The sequence below is a fragment of the Thalia democratica genome, chromosome 1, assembly GCF_965202585.1.
Source record: "Thalia democratica chromosome 1, ktThaDemo2.hap1.1, whole genome shotgun sequence".
NCBI classification, from domain to species: domain Eukaryota; kingdom Metazoa; phylum Chordata; class Thaliacea; order Salpida; family Salpidae; genus Thalia; species Thalia democratica.
In genome coordinates, this window is record NC_139165.1 from 77657043 (window position 1) to 77683308 (window position 26266).

Genomic DNA, 26266 nt, shown 5'->3' on the forward strand with positions numbered 1-26266 from the left:
ATATGTTTTTCCATAACATAAGAAAATTACACTGATGCATAGAAATAATAATAAGTAAATTGATATATTATAAAAACACACTAACTAAAAACTTTTTTTTTTCTTTTAAAAACAACGTGATGCATATTCAGCATCCTTTAGTTTGACATTAAACTATTATCTTATTTGTTCAACTATTTTGTATTGTTTTAAGTTGTATGAGACTTAAAGATATTATTAAAATAGTAAGAGTACTTTTAAAAGAGTATAAAAAGTTAAGAACTATTTAATGTCAAACAAACACATTTACAAAAGATATATAATCTTTATTAATTTAATAAAATTTTATTTTAATCTGACTAAATGTCTTTAAAAAATGTTCTAGTAGTTGTATTAAGTAATTCTTTCAATGATAATTTATATGTGTCAAACATAATTTTGAAAATCACGCTTCGCAAATATTTAGATAATTATAAACTAAATAAACATTTACTCAAGCTTTCAACATTTTAATGAGATAATAATCAAAATGAAATCTTATGATTAAAGTTTTTAAGCTTTATAAGTTATATTAAGCAATAAGTTTTTATCCGACTAAAAATTTAAGCATACTTGGACTTGGTTATTTCAGTTGATATTGGTATTAACTTATTTCACGGTTAACTAGCATGCACTTTAAAACTAGAACTAACTAATACTTACTTTTTTATTCACATTCGAGTTATAGCTGTAATCGGTTTAGAAACTTGCAAAACAAAAGTAAGCAGGTCAACTAAATCACAACATACTATTTGCAAGGCAAACATGCCAGATTTACACTTCCACGTTAGCGCATATGATGTTCGAAATTTAAATTTATTATTTCTATCTATCGCGCCGTCCAATGGTTAAAGTCCAAACAAATGAAGAGCTAGTTGTTTACAAGCGACAGGTGTCAGGTTATAAAAGTGAAACAGTTGTTAAGATTTTCAGTTGTAGTTTTAAGTAGAGCTAACAGGGACATGAAAAATTTAAGCGAAGAACCTTGGGCAAAAGAGCTTAACAAGTTAATTTTTTTTAACTTTTAACTGGCTTAAATTTATTTTTTTCTTTTTGTTGTTTAAAGTTAATTTTTTTTTTACATTTTTTTAGTCATATACATGTAGAAAATTTTAAATTTTCAAAACTTTAGTTTTTTAGTAATTCTTTCTATTACTAAAAAAACGAAATTAAGGTTTTCATTTGTTTTTAAAAATCAATTTTTCTATTAAAGATGCTAAAGATGCAATTGAAAGATAAATTTCGTATAATAAGTTTTTTACCATAATCTTGTAAGTTTACTTGAAGATATTGAGCATTTCTTAGCTGAATTTTATTTTGATGTGTATAATAATGTTTAAAAAATTTACAGAGGTATTACGAATGTAAATCTGCTTTTAAAAATTAGGAAAGCTAATTAACAAATTTGAAAGCAAAATTTTCAATAATTAAAAACAAAAACAATAATTTTTCAGGTTTGAGGACCTGGGTTGTCTGCACGAGGTGTTCGAGAGACAAGTTAGGGAAACCCCCGATAAAATTGCGGTTGTTTCCGATGGAGGGCGCTCGATGACCTACTCCCAACTTGACAGATGTTGTCAGGTGAATTTATTTTAAATAGTAAATAAATACCAAGACTAATAATAAATTATTATTTTGTATATGCAACTAAATATAAGAAGAAAACCGAAACAAATAATAGCTTATATTTATTTTTTAAACAAGTCGAAGCTAGTTAAAAACCAAACAACAGTTTTGAAATTTTATGTTAATTGTCTTTAGTAATGTTAAAGTTTATAAACTTTTTACTTTCTAAAAATAAAATAAAAAAAAACATGCAGATACTGGCCGACTGGCTGATTTCCGAGTGTGACGTAACAGCAGACGTGGGAGTGGGAATTTACATGGGCAGGTCAATCGAGTACGTCATCGCTTACATTGCTATATTGAAAGCTGGTGAGAAACTTTTGTTCATATTTGTTGTTTAAACATTACAACAAGTAAAAGTTATTTTTTTAACTTTTTTACAGCTTTATTAAGAAGTGTTTAGGGAAAAAAAATCAATTTATTCCGTTGTCTTCAACTGTTTTTAATATTAAAGGTTTTTGTTGACTTAAAAAAAAGCTTTTTGGTACATAAAGCCTTTTTTTGATATTTTTTACAGTTTATATTTATTTACCTAGAGCGTATCTAATTGAGCTTAACTTTGCTCCTGTTTATGCCACTTAAATTTTTTCAAAGTATTTTTGTATTTAAACAGATTGATAGATGTTTAGTAAAATAATATTTAGGTGGAGCTTACATCCCGCTTGACCCAAGCCACCCTCCATCCTTGCTGAAAGACATCTTCAGCGATGCCAAACCGGCATGCGTTGTCACCAACTCCCAACTCGAACCCAAACTTAAAGGTGGATTTAAAAATGATTAAACTAAATCTATAAGGTTGTATTACCTTTAACTTCAGTATGTTTAGATTAAGTATTAAAAAACTAATTAGTAAACTAAAAGGTTTGTTTAAAATACGCGCGTCATTAAGTAACACTTTGTTCATGTTGTTATGTTTAACTTGGGTATCTTTTATTAATTCTAAAAATTTTCATAAAGGTTTATGATATAAAAAAAAACTATCATTTTTTTATGGAAATAGTAAAAAAAAGTTTACTAAAGTGTCAAAGTTAAAAATAATTACGGCTTCTTAAACAAACATTTGTTATGCAATTATTGTTACACAGTATGTTATTTATATTTACACATTAACACAAACAAAACACTAACTTTGCCTTACAATTATACATTTATTATGTTTATTAGTTTAATAAAACTCTATTTGTTATTCAAAATAAGTAAATTGGTAATAAATTACCACTGACCAATGTAAGTTGCCCATCTCTATACAAAATTTATATTTTAGCTTTCAACAAATTATATTACAAGTATCATTATACCAGTATTATTTAAGGTATATTTCAACATTTATTTGTTACAACTTTAAGCTAGTTCTAATAACCACAAAATTATTCTAACTTAGCAAATTATATAAAACAACACAATTGTAAAACTAAAATTTATTTTTTAGGACTTTTTGAAAAAGTAGCAGTCTTAAAAGATGGATGGCAGGAAAAGTTATCAAAGCAAACAAAAGTGAAGAAGGCGAGAAACAAGTCGAAACTTGAAGACCTTGCTTGCTATGTTTATTCATCTGGTACAACCGGAAAACCTAAAGGTAAGCACATAGTCTTGGTTTCAAAATTGAGTGCATTAACATGTTCAAATATTAAAAAATAGTGATCAAAAAGCCTTTACTATAAAACTAGAAAAAAAGTTTTAATTATTTTCTTCACATATACTAGCAAAACAGTTATAGTAAGAATATTAATCCATCTTTACAAATCATTTATTTTTAATTAACTTTTAAATCTTATACATTTTAGAAAAAGTGAAAAGCCTTTAGTGATTTTTTCAAAACGCACTTTGGTTATGCATATTTATCAAGAAGCTGTAGGATTAATCAAAACAAAAGTATAAGATAATTCTCAGCATTTTAAAAACAATTTATTGTATTTTTGTTGTAACAGGAATAATGCTACCACATAGAGCATGTGTGTATTCGTACACACTACGTCATTTGTACTTGCCTTACGAGGAAGGTGACAGAATTGCTTGCAACGTTTTCTTCGTTTGGGAAATGTTCAGGCCTTTGATGAAGGTGAAAATTTCCAAACTTTTAACATTATTTTTTTCATATTTTGAAAGCTCATTTATCTACTTTTTAAAAATAGAAAATGTGCAGAAAGACAAAAATTTCTATTGTATACCAATTTTGAAATTTTGATAAACATGCTTTGTTTAGTCCTTTAGGTTTTGTTAGTAAAAAATACTATTTAATTAGAACTATGAAAAACATCTACTAAGTACGTTATTTCAAAGAGCAACAGTATAACATTTTACTAAATATACAAAATAAATAAAATAAATAGCTTGTAAATATTTGTAGGGAGCGACATTGTACGTGATACCGGACAACATCATATACGACCCGATGCTACTGGTTGATTTTCTGATGAGGCACCAAATAACAAGGATCCTCTTCACTCCTTCTTTACTCGAGACAATCCTTGACAGCAGAGAAATAAATGCGAGAAACCTCAAAGCTATGAAGTAGTTTAATTGGTTTATTTGGATACGACTTAAGTAGTAATATTTATAACTTAAAAACCACATTTTTGCATTTTTATATCGTTTCAAATAACATTAATACTGCTGAAAACTAACAATGCAATTTTTTGTAAGTCTTTAAGACACTCAGTGTTAACAGCTAAACACAATTAATTTAAAATGAACAACAAAGTTGTGTGTAAGAACTTTGTTTTATTTCGAAAGGTACATTTGGCTGTGTGGGGAAGTGGTGACGGGCTCTCTGCTTGAAAGGTGCATGACCCTTCTTCCGTGGGTGAAAGTTTACAACCTGTACAGTATTTCAGGTAAACTTTTGTATAAATATTTTTTATACAATATATCTATTTATTGAGGTATGAACAATTTTAAGAACATGTGTATGTGGTTATAAAATAAAAGTAACTTTAGGCATGTCTTATACTAATAGCTAAGTATTCCCACTAAAAGTTTTTTAAAAATATTTTTTCTTACAACAAAAAGCTGACTAGCATGGAAATGATTTTAGAAAATTCCATTACTACAAAACTGAAATTATTTACTTAACTAATTTATAACTGCTATTTTAATCTATAAAAACCAAAAACGATTGATTTCAAATAAATTTCATTCATGAAGAATCGCACGACGTTGCGCTGGCGGATCTGAACGAGTTTTGGACGAGCGAGCAGAAGCTGGCCAAGGAGGAGCGGCAGAAGTTCGCGCCAGTCGGCTCTATAGCGCCAGGGGTGGTCATCTCTATTTGTGACGATGACGGGAACGAACAACCCGTCGGAATGCCCGGAGAAGTTTGTTGTGAACTTTGTTTATAAAATATAAAAACTACTTGTATCAGTTTACATCGATTATTAAAGTATTAAGTACAAAACTGTAAGCTTTTTTTGTCATATTATTTATTTTTTACTTTACTCCAATTCTTTTGTTAATTTGTTTTGAAGTATTAAATAAGTTTTAGTTAAGCTTTTGAGAAAGGTTTTATAGCAAAAATATAATTTTTAAGAACAAAATTAATTTATTAACAATTATTAAAATAGAAAAATATGGTACTTACTGCTACTTTTACACGCAGATTTACGTGGGAGGTCCAACACTAGCAAGGGGATACCTGAATCTTCCTGAGGTGAACAAAAAAAGATTCATACAACTAGAAATCAACGGGGTCATGCAGAGAGCATACCGGTTACAAGACTTTATATTAAGAACTGCTTATAACAAACTTTTTTTTTCTAATATTCAGTTTTTTAGATGCATAAAAACTAACCTTGAACAAATGACACGGTTAATGCAAAAAGAAACTAAAAGAATATTTTTTATTCTCATTGAACTTAACTATATATAATTATTTATCAATATTATATTCGTTTCTAAAATACTAGCACAGGTGACTGGGGGCTGATAAAAAGTGACAGAAGTTTGGAAATATGCGGCAGGTGCGACAGTATGGTGAAAATAAGAGGCTATTCCATTGAAGTGCAGGTATGTTTGCAACAAATAACGTTTGTATGATACAAGTAGGCTATTCTTCACTGAAGTTTGACGTCAAATGACTTAAAATCTATAAAAATGCATCAAAAGGTTTTATAAAAAACACTCTATTTTTGTTTTAATTTTCAATCAAGAAGTTAAACAAAAAACAAATGTTACTGAGACCCAGCTAAGCTTTCGTGATGTATCGTGTGTTTTAAACAGATTTTTAGAAAAAGAACAAAAACTACTACAATACTAAAAAAAATAGCTAACCATAACGGTTTAAAATTTCAGTGAATAGTAAAAAAAAATTTATAACCTTGTTTTGCATAACAATTTTTTTAGCTCATCGTAACACATTTATTATTGTAATTTAAAAACCAGGCGGTTGAAGCGGCCTTGATGGAATTGAAGCTGGTGAACGCCTGCGTGGTCCTGGCGGTGGGTGAGGAGGGTCAGGACAAGCAGCTGGTCGGCTACATAGTGCCCAGGGACGAGGGACTGACCAAGAAAATTCTCAGGGAAAAGCTGCAGGCCAAGCTGCCGTTCTACATGATACCAAGCTACTTTTTCTTCTTGAGCAGGTAACAACTAAGTTTGAATATTTTGTGCCTGTAAGGCTTTTTTAGCATTAAGGTTTTAAAGTTTTCAAACTTTTAGTTTTGTATCTATCCAAATGTGTGGTAAAAACTAATAAAAAATTTAGTAAGTTTAATCCTAACTTATAGTTTTGTGCTTCGAACAATAACCAACAAAATACTTAAGTAAACTAATTTTAGCTGTCAAGTTTTCAATCAAGCTATTTACAAACTAAAATTCTAAAACAGCATTCCGGTGATGACCGCGACGGGAAAGCTCGACAAGAAAGCCCTGCCCTCCATCAACAAAAACTCTAATATGACGTCACAAGCGGAAGACGTCATGCCCTCGTCCGCCACCGAGAAGTTCATCGCCAAGCTGTGGACGCAGATACTGCAGATGGAAATCGTGGACAAGAACGAGAGCTTTTTCGATCTCGGCGGGTAATAAACTTGTTTTTTTAATTCAGTTAAAAAACTGTAATAGTTTTTGTATATTTAGCGTACTTGTGAAACTTTTAAATATAAGTACTTTTTTTATGAGTTTATATTAGTAAGTATGTGTAAAATTAGTTATAACATTTTACTTAATGTATATAACAAATCTTATTTCAATTATTATTTTTATTTTTAAGATCTTGCTTTTATTGCTACAAATTAAGCTTAAAATATAAAACTTTTCAGGCATTCGCTCTTGGCAGCTCGTCTTTTGGGTAAGCTGCGCGAGCACTACCCCGTTGAAATAAACATGCAGGATTTGTTCAACTATCCGACCGTTGAAAAACTGTCTGAATTTATGGACAACGGTGGTGAAAAATCACAAGAAAGCAGCTCGTAAGTTTGTTTTTGTTTAAATAGTGAACAAACAACCTGTCTGTAAGTTTTTAGTATCAAAACGACGTTTTGTAAACCGTTTTGAATCTTTTTGTATTACAAGTAGCTTTTTAAACTTTTAACTGATAAAGAAGTTCTGTTTTTAAATAGCTTGTTTTGGTTATATAAAGTTTATACTTAGTTATTTTTTTCCTTGAAATTACTAAACTAACCCTAAATATAATGGTCTAATATACTAAAAAGTTTATTTTACTAAAAAAGTCAGCCTTTTGTAAAGTTAAAATATTTTTAAAGTGCTGTGCGGAAACTAGTTTTGTATCAAACAACAAGTTAAGCTTATATTGCTTTAAAAAACGTTCTATTTAACACTCTTACATTCCACTAAAAACTTTTAATTGAAATGATTAGGTATTCTTAAACTCGGATACAATATTATCCTTTTTTTTGTTAAACAATGATTTTCAATGCTAACTGTTCTTCCTACTCAATAGCGGCAAGTTGGATCTGGTGCGTGAAGTACTTCAGCACGGTGCGGGGAAGGCGAACATTGACATGCAACTGAGAGCTTTCTGGAGGAGTCAGCAGCATGACGCCAACAGGTTGCGGAGGGGAAGGGTTCTGCTGACCGGAGTGACTGGGTTCTTGGGGGCGTACCTGCTGAAGGACCTCCTCCAACTCACGCAAGTTTGTTTCTTTGAAGGGGATTTTTTGTTGATGTTTTAGAAAAAAAAGTTGTTGTAAGTAATTAAATATTGAGTTTGATTGTAAATAACAATGTGCTACTTGTGGAGTTTAACTTCGATATTTTAGATAAAACTTTTTATATAGTTTTTTATGGAAAAAAATAGTTTACACAAACCTTTTCCAAAAAAGTTATGAATAAAAAAAAATATTTTTTATTAATTGCTAATGATTTTTATTTATTAGGTTGATGTTTATTGTGTTGTCAGAAGACATCCGACTAAAACTCCCAAGCAAAGAGTTCTGGACAATTTGGAGTTTTACGAAATTATAGGTGAAGAAGAATGTGAACTTAAAAAAGTTTGTTTAGTTTGCCTTGAAGTAAAAACACTTTTGATGCTAAAAAAGATACCAAATACCGAGATGATTATTGTTAAACTTTAAAATCTCTATAACGAGCTACAAAACTAGTTTTACAGTTGCAAAACTACAAAAAATTATGTCAACTAACTGTAATCTAACTTCTGTAACTTTGTTTAGGAATTCGAGAAACGAGTTTGCGCATTGAATGGTGACGTGGCACTTTTACAAATGGGACTTTCCCAGGAGGATTACACTTATCTTTCTTACGAGGTTTACAAAAACTAAAGTAAAGCGTTTTAATTACCTGAGTTACACTAAACAAAAAAACAAAACAAATTTTAGATAAAAATCTCAGCACATGCTTAAAAACTCACTTATTCAATTAAATTTTAATTTTTACTTTTTAGTAGTTTTTTGCTTAAAATAACTATAAATATATACTATTTAAACATGTTTTAACCTCGTGTTCAACTTTAACTACTAAACATACAAACGTCATGACCAGTTTCCGCTTATTGTTACTGCTTTTTAGTTAGAGCAAGTTTATTTTTAAGTATAATTAATTTTATGTTTAGCAATATTGCATTTTTGTCGAAAAAACTTACTTTTGAACAACTTACTTTATTAGAAAAAAATATTTAAAAAAAAAGTTAAACATAGATATGCAAGATAAACAGCCTAGTGTAAATTAAATAGAGAAACTTTTAATAATGTAAGTTAGATATCTTCAACTAAAACTTAATATATGTTAATTTATCATTTTGATTTAGTTTGTAGTAGCAGACTTGTAAGTTGCATAAGTATGTTTGTTTACATAAGCGTTGTTTGATTGAAAAATGTATTGCAAACAAACACCAAAAGCTATTAGATTGTTAATCAATAATTAGCTAATTAAAACATAAATAAACATCAGAGTATAGCTTTGAAATGTACATACACCAGCGTGCTTAGAAATTTTGACCAGCACACAAAATTGAGCAAAAATTTAAATAGGTCATAATCATATTTAAGGTTTTATTATTTTAATAAGAATTAAATTTTAATTTTATTTACATTATGATTTTGTTAGCTTGAAACAAGTTTTGTTGTTAAACAGTACAAAAAAGTAATTAAACTAGATCTAAAAAAATTTGCGTTGTACAAAAAGTATAGTTGTTTTCACTCTACCTACACCGATAGAGCAAATGTAAACGTATTTAGTTTTTATAAACTTATGAAGTATGAAAACAAGTTTAATTTAGCGTTTAATTATTAGAAAAATAATTATTGTATTAGTCGATCAGTTGCAGCATTTACACAATTTCTAAAACCATCGTGACGTCACGAACAGATCGACTACGTCATCCACGCGGCCGCCTACGTCAACCTAGTGTATCCGTACGAGGCGCTGAAGGGGGCCAACGTCATCGGTGTACAGAACGTTCTGGTTTTCGCGAAAAGCGGCAAGATAAAGCCCTTGCATTACGTCAGCTCCAACGCCGTGTTTTCAAACAACTTGGTGAGTTTGGTTGTATGTTTTATCTTTATGTGAGATTTAATTAAGTTGTAAAACTATTTTGTTTCGGTAACTAAAAGAAATAAGTTTTTGATGTAATTTTGAAAACATCAAAAAATTTTTTTAATTATCTTGGTGAGTTGGGTAGATCTATGCATTCTATTTGAACCATTGTGTCAATACAAGTTTACTGTTGTTTCTCGTCTTAGTTTATATTACTTTTGTAAAAATGCAGAAAAACTGCGAAGAGAAGCAGATAGATTACGATGAAAAGCTGCTGCAAGAAAACGGATACGCGCAAACCAAGTGGGTGGCAGAACAAGTTTTGAGAAAGGGAATTCAGCAAGGACTGCCAATTACCATTTACAGAATTGGTAAGGTTTTAAATTTTGTTCTTTATTTATATTTTGTTTTTCTACGCTATTACTGCTTTTGAATACAATTAATATTTCAAAAGTCTAAAAATTTCGATTTTGAATTTATTTGTAAAACTAAAAATATATTTTAAATAAAAACTATGAAAATCAAAGATACAAAAATAGTTAAACACTTTTGTAATGTTGCTTTACATATCAGCGTATAAAATATCTAAAAAATGTATACCTAAAACTTTTTATCAAACATATGTTTTTTTTTCAGGTAACATATCAGGAGACACGCAGAAGGCGGGTTGGAATCCCTCCGACTTCATCCTGCTCGTGCTGAGGGCATCCTTCCTCACCCGAACCTTCCCGGATGTGGACTGGATGGTGGAGATGACGCCGGTGGACTTCGTCAGCTCATCAATAGTGAAACTGTCGCAGAAGTTCTCCACCGTACAGCAGATATACCACGTCGTGCAACCAAGATCCATTACTGGAAGGTTGTTTTGAAATTATACATTATTAATGAGAAAAAATTATTTAATGAATTTTGAAAATAAAAATTAATTTACTTATATTAACTCAAATTTAAATTACTTACTGTTTTTTTTTAACTTATTATTTATTAAGTTGTTGTAAGTTAATTATATCTTTTTATCTGAACCAAAGACTTATAAAGTCAGTTATACTTTTTTTTGTAAATAATTTTCCGATGCATTATACAAAAAATATCTAAGAATTAAAGTAAACTGAAGATTTCTTTTACTGTTTTGTAGCAATATATTTTTTTTTCTCTTTGAATAAAAAAATTAAAAAATTTTCATTTAAACCTAGATAACTATAACATTAACTGTGTTCTGATTACCACACGATTTATACCACTTACTATTAGTTGTAAAGCAAAAACTTTCCTCAACTAAATTAAATATGCTTGATCGTTTACAGTATTAGTATCACCATTTTTTAGAAATAATTTTAAGTACAAATTGTATTTACTAAAAATCTTACTTTAAGTCTATTCTTAAACTTATTTTAAAGAAGTTGACCGCATTTAACTTTACCCATGTTTTAGTTTACTTTTTGATATATGTTAGTTTCTATACTTCTTTTGAAAGAAATATTTTTTTAATTTGTTTGCACTAATTTAATTAAGTTCATTAGTATAAAGAAGCATTGTCATTGTTTTTTAATGAAAGTTTACTGACAGAAAACAAAACTAATGCATAATTTAAACTTTAGCAAAATATTCGACTCAAGTAAGTTTTACAAACAAAACAATAAGTGAAAGCTTAATAGCTGTAGTATTACAGATGATTTTTAGTTTTATTATTATTAAACTTTATATTAAAGCAACAAAGTATATGTACTACTAAACAAATTATTTGAAAACAGCTAATTTCAACCTTTACGTTACCTCTAAAAGTAGTTTATCTAGTTTTTTAACCAGTTTTAAATATACTGTTTAATGTTTATAGTTCTTAGAATGGTTGATTTTATACTCAACTTAGTGTTTATGCTTAATTTCGCTTGTAATTTACTTTTTTTTTAATAAATTTAGAATGTATTTAAGTCTTTAAATAAGACAAGTTTGCTTAATATGTTGAAAGTGTTTTGTTTAAAACGTTTTCTTTAATAAGTCTCGAAAAAAAAATAATTAAAAATTAACATGTTTACAGTTTGTGCAATTAACCTTAAAAAACTAATAGAAATAAAGCTTTTTATTTAAGTACAGAAGAAAAACGTGCTAAGACTATTAAAATTATAACACTTTGCCTCGTGAAAAAAATCTTCGTAACTTCAACACAACTGCAGCCTTTATAAAAAAATTAATCTGGTCGACTTATTAGAAAAAAGTATTTGCTGGTAATATTTAAACCAGTTGTTCTAAGCAATCGTAAGGAGAATTTAAAGTTACTTTATAAATCAAGTAAATTATATTGCAACTTTCATTAAAGATTCTTTGAATATCAATTGAGATATCATACGAACAGCCGAAGTTAAAACAGAACTTTTTTTAAATAAATACATGTAAAGTATATCAAAAGCTGTTAAAACCGAAAGCTAAGTGCATACTTTATGTTTTGACTCTTTTGACTAGATGGTAATAATTTACAAATGCTTCGGGTGCGTAATGAAAAACTTTCTCACAGACTTATTTAATAATAATTAACTTAATATGCAATCACCACGTTTACTGCGGTTTCTTCCTTCCACGTTGCGTCATCGGCAAATAAACGTCCAAGCTCGCTGCTTCGCCAACGTCTTAAACCTAAAAAACGTTGACAACGACCACAAGTGAGTGTGGTAGTTGTTACTAACTATTAGGGAAAACTAGGCTAATCTTTTAAAACTATTTCAGGTCACTTTTCAAGTGGATCAACCGAGACTTTGGCGGAAACTTGAAATTGGTGGATTTTGAAAAGTGGTGCTCGAACATAGAGAAGATGGATAACGAACCGAATCCCCCGAAAGGCCACAGCAGTGTGAAGAAAATGCTTTCTGGAATAGCAATGTCAAAGTTAGTTTAAACCGAAAATTTGGAATGCACTTATGTAAAAAACAGTATCAAAGTCTTAAACTTTATTAAAAGATCTTTTATTTTAACCAAATCAAAAGTTTTCTATAAATTGACATTTAGATGTAGAAGAAATTAAGTTAATATTGATGAATTAACGAAAAAGTTTTTAGCAAATCTTTTTTTTGTAATTAGTGTAGTACAAAAAATAACCAAAGTAAAAAGAAACATCTGTATTAAGCCTATCACTGCTACTAAATGCTTTTTTTCATGCTAAATTATTACATTCGTATTAAGTGCAGGTTTTAGTTTTGTCATAGTGTTACTGTATTTGGGAAAGAACCAAAGTTAGAAATTAAAACTTTTTAAACAGTAAAGATACAATAGTAGAACTTTGATAATTACAATTTTTTTAAATATACTTATTTCTCTAAACAATTAAAACGTTTAGTTTTTTGTGCAAGAGTACAGCTTATAAAGTTTTAAATAAAATAACCTATGTAAGAAATTTTTCCATCTTTCTATACATCTTATACTGATATCACTTTATATTTAGTGATAAGGCAAACATTTACCTATTGTTTTCAAAAAATTACAGCCTCTGACAAAAAAAATAAAAAAAAACAAAAATCTTATAAAAAATACATCCAAGCATCTGATAACATATTCCCATTATGTTTTAACATTGTCAAGTCTTTGTTATAAATTGTGTGACCTGAAAGCTTTGACACTTTCTGAGTTGAATGTTGCAATACCAAAACTTATTTGTAAAATTATATATCAAAAAGTGTTTAGTAAAAATAACAGTTCTAAATTAGCTCACAGGTAAAAACTACTGTCCACTTGTTCCTTACTTTAAAGTAGTTGAAAGCTAGTCATATTTTTTGCATTAGTAATTTAGCTTCCTAAAGTTTTTTATTCTTTCAAAACCAAAGTAACTTTTGAGGTTTAGATTAGAAAGCTTAATAGTTTACTTAACAAAAGGGCAAAATTTTAAAGTATAAATAAACTATTTTACTTAAAGTATTTTACTTAAAGTTTTTACAAAGTTAAAGTAGTTAAAAGCTAGTCATATTTTTTGCATTAGTAATTTAGCTTCCTAAAGTTTTTTATTCTTTCAAAACCAAAGTAACTTTTGAGGTTTAGATTAGAAAGCTTAATAGTTTACTTAACAAAAGGGCAAAATTTTAAAGTATAAATAAACTATTTTACTTAAAGTTTTGCTCATCATACAGTTTTCTTGCAAATGGTTTTAAACTTTCCTGGTATCTTTAAAATACTTTGAACACCTTATAAAAAAAATTTTGAATAACTTTTTTATGCACAAAAAAGTTATGTTTTTAAATAATGTTTTATTTTTTCAAAAACCTGCATATAAAAGTTGTTTGCAATATAAAAAATAACTTTTACTGGAAATAAACACTAAAGAATGCATTTTAAATTGTAGTAAAAAATTGTTTGTTTTATATTTTTAACTAAAAACGTCCTTCACAAGGCTGAAGTTTTATAGACACTTAAATTTAAGAAACTATAACACATTCTTATTTTTTACATATAGTCATTACTTCATTTTAAAAGTGCCCAATGTCACATTAGAGCAGGGTTTCCCAAAGTGGGCCATGACAGATACTCAGGGGGCCACGAGCAGCAAAGGGGGAAGAGAGGGGCCATGAGCAGTAAAGGAGCCACAGGGGGCCATTAGGCCATAATTTGAAACTTACACTAGATATTCTTGAGTTGCAGACAAAAAGCAAAAAAAAAAAAAGTATTTGTAAAAAAAAAGGTTTTTTATCGTAATTTATGAGTAATTTTGTTGAAGGGGGCCATGGCTTTTTCAATTTCTTTAAAGGGGGCCATTTACAAAAAAGTTTAAGAAACCCTGCATTAGAGAAATGAAACTATAGAACTTTGTTCCATGTGAGTAGAACTATATACAAAACCAGATTTAACTTTCTACTTTTAAAATAAAAATTATCCTTCTAAAAAAATACAAAAAAAAATATTGAAAAAATAAAAGAAGCCTAATAAACCCACTTTAAAACGGCTCGTAGTTACAGTAGAGCAATGAAACTCCAGAATCTTGTTCTGTGTGCTTAGAACTACATAAAAAACAAAATTTAACTTTGTACTTTAAAATAAATCTTGTATTGTATATAGTTCTACACACATGAAACAAGGTTCTGGAGTTTCATTACTCTAATGTGACTACAATCGGTTTTAAAGTGGATTTACTAGGCTTTTTCTATTTTACATAATTTTTTTTCTGGTATTTTTCAAGGTAATGTAACTTTTTTTTTTCAAGTAGAAAGTTAAATTTTGTTTATAGTTCTACACGCATGGAACAAGGTTCTATAGTTTTATTGCTCTAAAGTGATTACAGGCGGTTTTTAAGGGTGTTTACTAGGTTTCTTTTTTTCTGTTATTTTTGAGGTACGGTAACTATTTTATTTTTCAAAGTAGATAGTGAAATTTTGTTTTGTATATAATGCTACGCACATGGAACAGATTCTAAAGTTTCATTGGTCTAATGTGACTACAAGCAGTTTTAAAGTGCAGTAATGACTATGAGTGAAAAATGAGAATATGTTATAGTTTCTTGAATTTAAATATCTATAAAACTTCAGCCTCTCGTTAGACTTCAAGTAAGTTTTTCAAAATTCTTAAAAAGGGCAATGATAATTCTTTAAAACTAATTATTATATCTTAAAGGGTTAATTGATTTTTCTTCTCATACAAAATTTATCTTATAAAATAGGAGTTGACAAATTGTTACCTGCTAGGCAAAAAATTTTGGCCAGTGATATACTTTTTGCCGTAAAAAAAGCAAAGTTTTTATGGTAAAATTTACAATTAAGCTCTTATTTAATGATAAATAGTTAATAGTGGTTTATCATTGATTATATTACTAATTTTTTGGTTGAAATAGTGTTTTTTATTGATCACTAAATATATTTAAAATTATTGTCTCCTGTTGAACATTTTTTTTAAATAAAATTTGCCCATTACTTATAAAAACAGGGCCACTCCACACTCAAGACAACTCAGGATTTAAAAAGTTTTTGAAAATTTCAGGATGCCTCAGGACAGCTCAGTTAACTCAGGGTATTTTGATGTTATTTTTGAACTCAGGCTGACTCAAGATAATTTTTTTTATAGAAACGCCATAGTAGTTTTAGATTTTTTTTTTCTTTTTAGATATTCAATGAGATTTGTTTGATTTAATTTCAACACTTTTTATTTTACAAACAATTTTGTTGAAGAACTTAATTTTTATAAACTTTGAATTGTTAAAAAATGTTATTTTTAAGATTTCAAAAAACTCAGAATGACTCAGTACAGTTTCTTGACTAAAAGAATGCAACCCTGTAAAAAACTGCCAAACCCCTGTAATAGTATATAGTCAAGTTTTTGAATAAGGATCAATGTTAGTTTTTGTACAAATATGTTAGACCCCCATAAAAAATACAAATGAAGTTTAATCAAAAACTGTGAAAAATTTTTTATAAGAAACTTTGGTTAGTTAAAAATAGAACTTTAGTTTTTTTATAATGGAATATTTATAGACTTATTTTTATAATTTTTCAAATAAAGCATACCAAATCTATAAGCTAATAGTTTTGTCTAATTTATAAGTGTATCATTACAAGTAGTTAAGTTTGGTTTTTACACAAAAACTATCCCAACCTACTTTAACCTTGTCAGAATTAAATATAATACCCAAAAGTTAGTATTTAAGTTTATTTGAATGTATTGTTCAATTTATTCTGTTCAACATATTACAAAACTTTTTTTTTGTATTTTAGCAAGGTACATGCAGTCATTTATAAATGCTTAATTTAATCTATATTTGTATATGAATAATCAACTTTAAGTTCAATTTAATAATAAAATTAGAAAAGCTTTATGTTGAAGAATAACACTATAAAAAATATTAATAACTTTGTACTTATATAAATAGTGTATATAAACTGATCTTTTTTATACATAAAATTTGTCACAGTGTAAAACATAACCTAGCATTATTTCTGTTTAATAACATACATGCTATTGTACTTTATGATAAAACAAGAGAGATTTTTTGATACTTAAGATAAGTTTTTAAATTTTGTAAGGAAATTATCATAATAAGCTTAATTTTATGTTAAAAAAGATCAGTAAGAGATTTTAACAATTTTAAAAGATTTTATTGTTTAAACTTTTTCTTTAAATTCTTATGTTGTTTTTTTTCAGAGACCAGTCTTTGTTTGCTTACAACACAACATTTTCCATTAAAAACTTCGAAAAAGCTCTTCTTGGAATCGGTTCCTCATATCCTTCAGTCAACTACCAACAACTAAGAAGCTACATGTCTAATCTCCAAAGAAGAAATCTTATCACTACTTCATCTGATGGAGGTATCTAATTTGTTAACTTTTTCTAATCTTTTAAATACTATATTTTTTCTAAAATTTATTTTTATTAAAAAGCAAGTTGCATTATCAATCTTAATTATAATTTTATTTACTTCATATAGACCAGTTACTTTAAATATGGTTATTGTTTCAATGTATTCTACTTTTTTTAAATTCACTGAATGAAATATAAGATTTTTAAAAAAGTTTATAAACATCACCATAAATTTTTGTTTGTACAAGAAACTGTTTTTAGACTTAAAATAAGTTGTTTTCTTTATTATAAAAACCAATGTAACTTTATTTAACAGGATCCAGGCTTCAGGGACAAGTTGCAATTGTCACTGGAGCTTCAAGTGGAATTGGCAGAGAAATTTCCCTTCATCTTGCAAGAGCTGGAGTCAAGGTTTGAAATTTTAAATAATTTGTAAATTACAGAATTACTTATAACATTTTCAAAAACTTATTGACTCATTGATGTGATTTGTAGTTTTATACCTTTGCTTTGTTCTTAACTAATTTATAATGTTGTTTTTTTATTCAACAATATCAGTTGTTAAGCTTTTGTTCGAATATATATAGTAAAATGATTAAATCTTTTTTGTAAAGGTGTGCATAGCGGCTCGGAGTGTGGGCAAGTTGGAGGAACTGAAGAAGGAGATGGAGGAGGAAGGAGCATCGTGCACTGCGGTCAAGTGCGATGTAGTGAGCGGGGAAGATGTAAAGAAGATGGTGCACGAATGTGAGAAGCAACTGGGTTCCTGCGACATTCTTGTGAACAACGCAGGTAAAAAACTGTTGAGTATTTTTTTTATTTTATGTAAATTTTGGTCTTGGTTATAAGGGGGATTTAAAGGTTTGATTTTGAAAATTGAGCACTCCTTTAGTTAAAACAGTTTGAATAAATTTTAAGTGTTACTTATAAATAATTACTAGTTTCGAATAAATTTGTATTTAATGTTTTATAACGAACTTTGGACCCTAAGTTATTTGAATTTTTTTACAAAATTTGTATTTTATTTAGTTGAATTTTAAAAGTATTTTAAGTTTTATTTTTGAACTTTTCTTAAAAGTTGGATTGAAAAATTTTTTTAACCAATTAATTTGCTTGTTTTTCTTATTATAACTTTAAATCTCTACACTAACTAAATTTCTATATTGTTTTTTTATTTTTTTATTTTATTTTCTTTTTTTCTTTTATTAGTCGAGCAAAATATTTTGCATTTAAATTAAAAAAAAAAATCGAAATAATTTTTTTTTCATGGGCTTGAAAACAGCATATGAAATTCAAAATTTAAAATTTGTATTTTCTTACTAGCTAAGAAAAATATGCTGAAAGTTTTTAGTCAATCATATTTGCATGAGAAGGAGTAGAATCCAATGAATTCATATAAATTACATAAAAATCTGTTTTTTAAACCTTTACTAACGCTAACTTTTTAGGTTTTTAGCAAAGTTTATATTTGATAATTTTGGGAAATAGTTTAAAATTTAAAATTTTTCTTAAATATTTCAAAACTTTTGCTAATGTATATCAGGGACATTAAAAAAAATATCAAACATTCAAATATACTTTATGAACTTTACATTCTAGCTTAAACAACCTTTTGTTTATATCTAAACACTTTGAAATAAAAAAATTATAAAGTATAAAACAAAAATAAAGTATTTCAAGTAAAGCAGCCAATAGAAAAGTCTCAAGCGATCAACAGAGAACTATATCTTGTTCATAGCCTAGTTCTTAACTTACAACATCTCGCAGGCATAATGCAGTACACTCGGATGTCCAAGGGCCTCATCGACGTGTGGAACCAGACAATTGACGTGAACTGCAAGGGCATGACCAACTGCATTGGGAACGTGTTGCCGGGCATGGTGGAAAGGGGCCACGGGCACATCGTCAACATGTCCTCCGACGCCGGAAGGAGGGTTTGAATATTAGTTCTAAAAATTTAAAGCTACGTTGTTTGTATTGAAACTTATAAAATATTATAGTTTCTGTTGCTTTTGATATATAACTTCAACTTTAGTGGAACAATTGAATTGCATCGTGCAAAAGAGTTTTTGAATTTTATTTAAACTAATTCAAAAGTTATTTTTTAACAAATCTTTAAAAATTTACAATTTTTACCTAATAAATTTGATCTTAGTTTTAAACTACAGTTGGTTTACAATTTAAAAGTTTTTTCTTTTGAATTAGATGTGATATGCAGATAAAAGACAAAAATGTAATTTTATAGCTAATTGATTGTTTTGTACAAATGAAGCTTGGAAACGGAAAGTTATTTTTGACCTTTTAAGTATTGTGTACGTTTTGTATAACTTTAAGTTTTAAATTCTATTTATGATTTTTTAGACTTTTTGTCAAAACTTTTTTTAACCTATATTTCTAGTTTGTTAGAAAACTTTGATAAGCTTGTGTTTGAAAATATTATTTTATGTTTAAGTTTACAAGCTTAAAGTGATTATTGTTTCTTTTGAATATTTTTTCTTTATGTAAAAGTATAGTACTTCTTGCATAAATTTATAATGTTTTGTTTAGGGGTTCGCCGGTTTGGCCGCTTACTCGGGAACAAAGTTTTTCGTGGAGGGACTGTCGCAAGCTATGAGGCTAGAAGTTGCCGGTCAGGGCGTCAAAGTAACCTGCATTCAGCCCGGTGATGTGAAAACCAACATATCCAACAACCCTGTTGATCCTGAGGTTTTTTTATGTAGTACCAAATTGTATTTTAAATTAAATTCTCAAACATGTTGTACGGATCTTGATAAGTTTTATCAAGTGAGTGAATGCCAAGAAATAATTTGTTTTTTTTGCATAGAATTATGAAATATATAATTAATTAGATGTTTAGCTAAAAATAATTATAAAACGTTTCAGTTTGCACTCTTTCTACTTATAATGATAACGTCTACAAATTGCACAAATTTTGAAAAAAATTTAATTGAATTAATAAATTAAGTTTAAACTGAAATATAAGTTACTTAAATGTTTCAATTTGCACGCAATTTTCTCCTTATTTTAACAATACAACATTTGCAGGCTTTCAAGGAATTTGCGGCTGACGCATCAGCGAAACTATTAGATCCGCAAGATGTTGCCAGAGCAGTGGTTTTCGCGCTCACTCAACCGGAACACGTGGCAATTAACGAAATACTCGTCGAACCTAAAGAATTTCCAATATAGTTCTATTATTCAATATATTTTAAGTTATTCTCTCTTTAGTTGCATATTTTAGTGGTTTTAAAACTTTTAACTTTTGTTTATTGTAAAGATTTGAGACATTTTGTGTGTATGATTAAAATCAGGGATTTTTTTTTTTCAATCTTTAAACTTTATTTTAAGTTATTAAACTTTTGCCTTTCACTGTTTATTAATGAACTATGTTTTTTTTCGTACATATTTACTTTTACTTTTTTTTTGTAATTTGAGGGTAAAGCTATTTTAAAAATACATGCATTCTAAGATTTTCACTTGTTACAGTTTTGGTATAGTTTTTACCACGTACATAAACTTAATGGCTATTTAAATATTTCATACAAGAAAATTTAAATTACAACATGTATATGTTATTAGAAAATTTTTACAAGACACAAGAAAGCGAGACGTAAACAATAGATTAGTTATCTTCCGGATCAACGTGAGCTTTTTTTTGAAACTAGGATCCTGGTTTTATTTTCAATTTAAAATTCAAAATGGACCCTTTGTAATTTTCCCGTAATGTCTAGTGTAATTTTCAAAACTACCCCTAAATACGCCTAATTCATTTTTAAGTCCCTTTTTTTTATTTTTCAGTTATCTACCGGATCCATAACATTAGAATCTGGCCGGATATTGTTTTTAAATTATTTTCTGACCGGATAATGGATCTGGTTGATAAATATATATTATAAATTTTGGTTAAATCTATGTTAACGTTTAGTATAACCTTACCAGTATTTACGAAACAATAAGACTTAGTTTTGATTTAATCTTGCAATAAATCTTCTTATGAAATAATTTCAAGTTTTTCTATATGTAAAATATATTTTAATTATTTATATTACGGAAGTTTAATAACTAATAATCCTTTAACTTTCGGCCAGTTTAATTCATATATATCTTTTTAACCTTATATACTTATATTTACTCGTATGACAGGGGTTTGTATAAACTACATTCAGTTGATACAGCTGAAAAACTCTTTATAATGGAATTTCGTACAATGATACTAAGTAAGAAATAAAAACGAGCTGACGTACCCTACGATTTCATAACTTTTTATTTTTATACTAAATAAAACTTTTTATATACATACTTACACATTTTCTCTTTACATATAGTAATTATACAGAAGAATTAAATTAAACAGCGCTGAGTAGCATTTCTTTAAAGCTAACCATTAGTTTTTATCATGTTTAGCAACTTGAACCCTTGTTTTTAGCCTTTAAAATTGAACTAATTTTAAGATAATACTAGTAAGCTGTAAAGTTTTACATATAACTAAGTCCTTTTTAAGTTATTAGAATAAGGGTGAGCAACGTACGGCCCGCGTATTGAAAATAAACGGCCCCAAAACTTTGTTTTATTTTAAATGGAATCCAGCCCGCGGACAAAATGACCGGCCCGCTAAGTATTTTCAAAAATTAAATGAAATTCGGCCAACCAGTGTAAATTTTACAAAATTTGTACAAAGCATTTTTTTCATATTTTCCACAAAACAAAGCTGTAAGACTTTGACCCTGAAAACGTTTTTAAAAATGGCTTTTTATTTTTGTGTAGTGATAAGTACATCATTTTGTTCTAGTCTTTGTTTTGTTTTAAGTCCAGTGCAATATTCCTTTCTCAAATTAATATATTAACTAGTATTTATTCGATGCAGAGTAAAAATAAATATAGATTTATGAATACTTGATAAACATTAACACAAAGTTCCATACTTAAGAAACTTAGTAATTAATAAATGGATTTAAAATTCTGAGCTAACTGTCCATTAGCATCAAGCCGGATCCAAATCTTTTTTGAAATTATTTTCCTGTCAGATCCGGATCTTTATTTAAAATTAGAACTTAGCCAGATCCGGATAATGCAATCAAATTAGGATCAAAAACCCAACCTAAAAAAGGATCAAGCTGGATCCGGTAAATCTTTAACTCGAAATACTACGGACTACCAAGGAATATTTTTTTCCGGATCCGGCTTGTCGATTATTTACGTTACTCACCCTTATATTAGAAAATATCTAACTACTTTCACGTTTTACAAGATCATACTTACTTCACGGCTGACATTACAAAAAAAAAAATTAATGTTGTATTAATAACAAATGTTCAAACTACTTTATGTGTTTATCTCAAACGACACAGTTCACTGCAAGTGGTTAATTGCTGTTGCAAAAAGTTTGTTTACGTATTGAAAAATTCGGAAATAAGTTCATAAAAAACAAGTCTAAAGCTAAACATATGTGGCATTACATATAAATAACATCTACAATTGTTTGGTAGAACAAATTACAAATAAAAGTTTTAAAATTTTATATATTTACTCCCTTTTTTTTTAAACTGAAACTCTTTAAAAACTTCAACTTATTGATTTAGTTTTAGTTGAGAAAGTTTTCTTCTGCATCACAGCCAAACACAGTGAGTTTTGTAGTTAGTAATTCTACGACACAGTTTAAACCTCAAAATAGCACCAAAGACACATAATTCTTGTAACTACATGTCAAAAATTCCGCTACATTTTTACTTTTTAGAGTTGCAGCCTTGTTTATTTAAAATTAACAACTAAAACTGTATAATTTAAAAACAGTTTTTGCGCCATATTTTATTATTAGTTGTAAAATAGTTTAAAATTGAACCAGGTAAATCTATACAGACTTAGTATTAAAAATATATTTTCAGAGTTTAAAGTATAAAGTATAAAATATTTTTACAACTTGATAAAAATAACTTAATTTTTACATATAACGTAAGTCTTGGTTATCGGTCTTTCTTTGTAAATTTACAATGTGTGGAGTTTAGTTTTATTTATTTCTTATATGCTTAATTATTGTACCCTTTAGTTAGGCCACTTTATTAAAAACAGTTTCTTTTCAGATAAAAAAAGTTTACTTTATAAGATAAAGTAATTATTAATGATTTCAAACAGTGTTGTGAATAAACTAGTTAATATTCTTACAAAGTCTCCAATTTTTTTTGAGGCCTCTCTTGTTGTAAAAAATAAACAAATTTACTATCATTTTGTTCAGACAAATATGTATGCAAAAACAATTAGTAAGTGCTCTAAACCATAATATTTAAAACTGTTAATCTGTGAAAGTTTTTTTTTTTTTGCTGTTCACAGAAAATTTGTTGATGTTTTTGTGCTTTTAAAACATATATACATTTTTTTATTAATTTTTTTAATGATTTTTATTTGTTATTTCCAACTTATAAATTTAATTTAACATTCAAATACCAAAAGATGAAACTAAAATACTAAAGGAATGTTTTATATAAAAAAAGATATTGCATACAAGATTTTTTATTAAGTCGTTTACTGTGCAAAGTTTTTGAATACTACTGTATTATACTATCAAGTAGAAAAGCTAATAAAACTTTTTATTTTTAAAACTTTACTTACGTAGGTGTATTTCTTAATATAGATATATTACGCAATGCAACTGTTTAAACAAAAGCTTTATAAAAAGTTTAAAAAAAAACGTGTTATATCTGAAAATATGAAAAGGTAGTAATTTTCATTTCAACTTTGACAGAGAATATTGCAGAAAGTTTGCATTAAAATAAAATGGTTGCAAACGACATTTATCTTTTTCTTCAATTTTTTACTCAATAACAAAAGTTTAAAAAATCGTTTTTGTTTTGTAACCACTTAAACTTTAATGAAAATTAAACTCATTAATACTTATGGTTTTAGTTTTTTAAAGATACTTTAAATAAACAAATATGTAATAAAATAGATTTAAAAATACTTACACCTTATTTAAACGTTATTTTCAAATCGAAATTTAAACCAATCTAGTATGTTATAAATCTTAGTATTACACTTAGATCATTTACAAAATTTACAGACTTATGCAACTAACTTATACCTGTATTTTTTTTGGTAAAAGGAAAACGACGTGTTTTATTATTTAGAGTAACAGTTGTCACTTATCTTACTTAATCTTGTGGTTTCTTGATGACAACTTTAGCGAAAAAGTTAAAACGTTAGGTTTGAAGTATCGATGTTTTTTTTAATCACTTAGGCTTAACTAATAGTCTATAAAAAAATTCTTAGTCACAAGAAGTCAAAAATATCATTGGCAACTAAATTCAGTTCAGTTGTCTCCTACTGTTTTTATATTTGCTTTTAACCTATCAAGTTAAATTTTCAATATTATCTGATCATCACTTTACAAAGGTAGTGTAAATATTATCTTCTTTTTCTCAAAGATTAAAATTTAAGCTGTTTATTTACCCCTAATTTTCTTAAATACCATGAATTGAAGAAGAAAAAAGCAACTGAAACAGTTAAATTAATTTATCTATAACAAAGTCTTTTTATTTAGGATGAAACCCTACTTAAAAAGTTTTGTACTAGTTTTAATTTAAGTTCTTTTTTCGTATGTCTACTTATTTGTAGTTATTTTTTGCCATCAATAAGAAAATATAATCAAACTAGTTTGTTACTCATCACTAAAAATAGATTAACTTAACGGAAACATAATGATCATTTAGATTAATTTAAACAATGTTTTTCAAGTCAACAGAGTTTTAGCGGTAAGGTGTTTAAACTTTAAAACTATGTTCTAGTTATGACTTATTTTATTGAAAGTATATAGCCTATTTAATACACGACTAATATTATAAGAAAAGTAATGTAGGTTTAATGAAGTCCCCTACATTTTAATCAAACTAGATTAAGCTTAGTTATAAGCTCAGTAGCATTGCGTATATGTAATTAAGTAATAATTTCTATAACAAAAGTAAGTTTCTATTCAAAGCTGAGCCCCCTTATAAAGGAATCTTCCATTGGGCTCTTAAAAAATCTTAAAAAAAATTAACTCCTTAGTAAAAGACAAAACTATAAGGCATACAGTCTTGGTTTTAATTTCTTTAATTTAAGCAGTTGTTAATGTTTTTGGTTTTTGACAAGTAAATCGTTTTACGTTTATAGGAATTAATTTAAAAATTTATTTTTAAACCTAACTGTTTAAGGAACGACTTCATTTATGACGGCTTTACTGTAACAGCTTTAAAATTAGTTGTGTTTTAGACTGAAGTATGGAAACATTTTTTAAAATACTGAAACAAAAAAGTATGTTTGTTTAAGTTAAAATAAATCCAGACACACTTTTTGTTTTTCTAAGGAATAATTAACAAAATCTAAATTTATTGTTAAAGATAGACAACATATTTTTTATGGGGGTTTAAAAGAAAAAAAACTTTTTATTAGTTTAACATAACTCAATGTTTTCCATTTGTTTCAAATTTATTCTTTAGAAATAATTTGTAACTGACAAAAACAAACATTGTTAAATGAGACATTATATAAAAACGAATTCTAATGAAGTAAACCAGGAAAAACTTTGATTGTAAATTTAAGTTGAAACTGTCATTGTTTAGATTAAAACCAAAATCATAGTAGAATAAATATCATAATAAAAATTAATAGTTAAGATGCAATAAATGGCTATTTAATTTTATTAGTATAACATTAACCCGTTTTATAAAAACAAAAATATTTAGGTATTGGTAATAGTTCATATCATTTATGCAAACAATTTTTTAAGTAAAAATAAAGTTTTTTTTCCTACTTCAAGAGCTAAAAAATAAAGTACATACAAAAAGTTTATGTGCACCTATAAAAATATTTATTTACTTAAAATTTTACAGTATACCAACCAGACTTTCACAAAATAAAATGCAACATAAGTACGAAACAATTACATTTTAAATAATAACTAATAAATGTTTATTCGGTTACCACGGCTATTTGTTTCTTAAATTCTAGTAACTTTTTATGTTTATTGAACGTAAAAAAAGCGCTCAAAACATTTAGTCCAAAGACCCGACCCGATGCACGAAAAAACCTTTCGGTTATCGAGTGGCACACCATTTGGTTACCTTTTAACTTCTTGTCCAGGAAAAAGAAACACGTCCACCTCCGTTTACTCTGATTTTGACATCAACACCTTCAAATCTGGCCTTGCCAAGAAGAAGGATAACTCTCCATAATAGTAACTTATTTAAGGAGTCCTATTGAAATTCTAGGTTTTTCCCTAACATTTGCTGAGTCAGCATAAAAAATTTATCAAAATTTTGGTTTTTAAACAGCTTTTATATGTTTGGGTAAGGTGGGTTAGGGTTAAGGGTATAAATTAAAAAATATATATATATTAAAAAATACTGAATCAGCAAATATTAGGGGATTTACGTTTCACTTAAAATCG

At 27.7% G+C, this 26266-nt stretch overlaps 1 protein-coding gene across 1 annotated transcript; it reads left to right on the plus strand.

Annotated features, from left to right (window-relative positions):
- Window positions 1-980: 980 nt before the first annotated feature.
- Window positions 981-20204, plus strand: LOC145839581 (uncharacterized). The gene is made up of 27 exons (XM_082947195.1): window positions 981-1024; window positions 1473-1599; window positions 1839-1953; window positions 2289-2405; window positions 3074-3220; window positions 3573-3703; window positions 3992-4155; window positions 4378-4478; window positions 4789-4958; window positions 5240-5349; window positions 5547-5646; window positions 6022-6221; window positions 6465-6659; window positions 6900-7049; window positions 7541-7733; window positions 7977-8099; window positions 8271-8363; window positions 9424-9591; window positions 9824-9962; window positions 10228-10450; window positions 12310-12468; window positions 16696-16859; window positions 17168-17262; window positions 17466-17643; window positions 18619-18785; window positions 19399-19557; window positions 19897-20204. Exons 1-27 carry the CDS (start codon window positions 981-983, stop codon window positions 20038-20040), a joined length of 3876 nt encoding a protein of 1291 aa, XP_082803321.1. The 3' UTR covers window positions 20041-20204.
- The last annotated feature ends 6062 nt before the right edge of the window (window positions 20205-26266 follow it).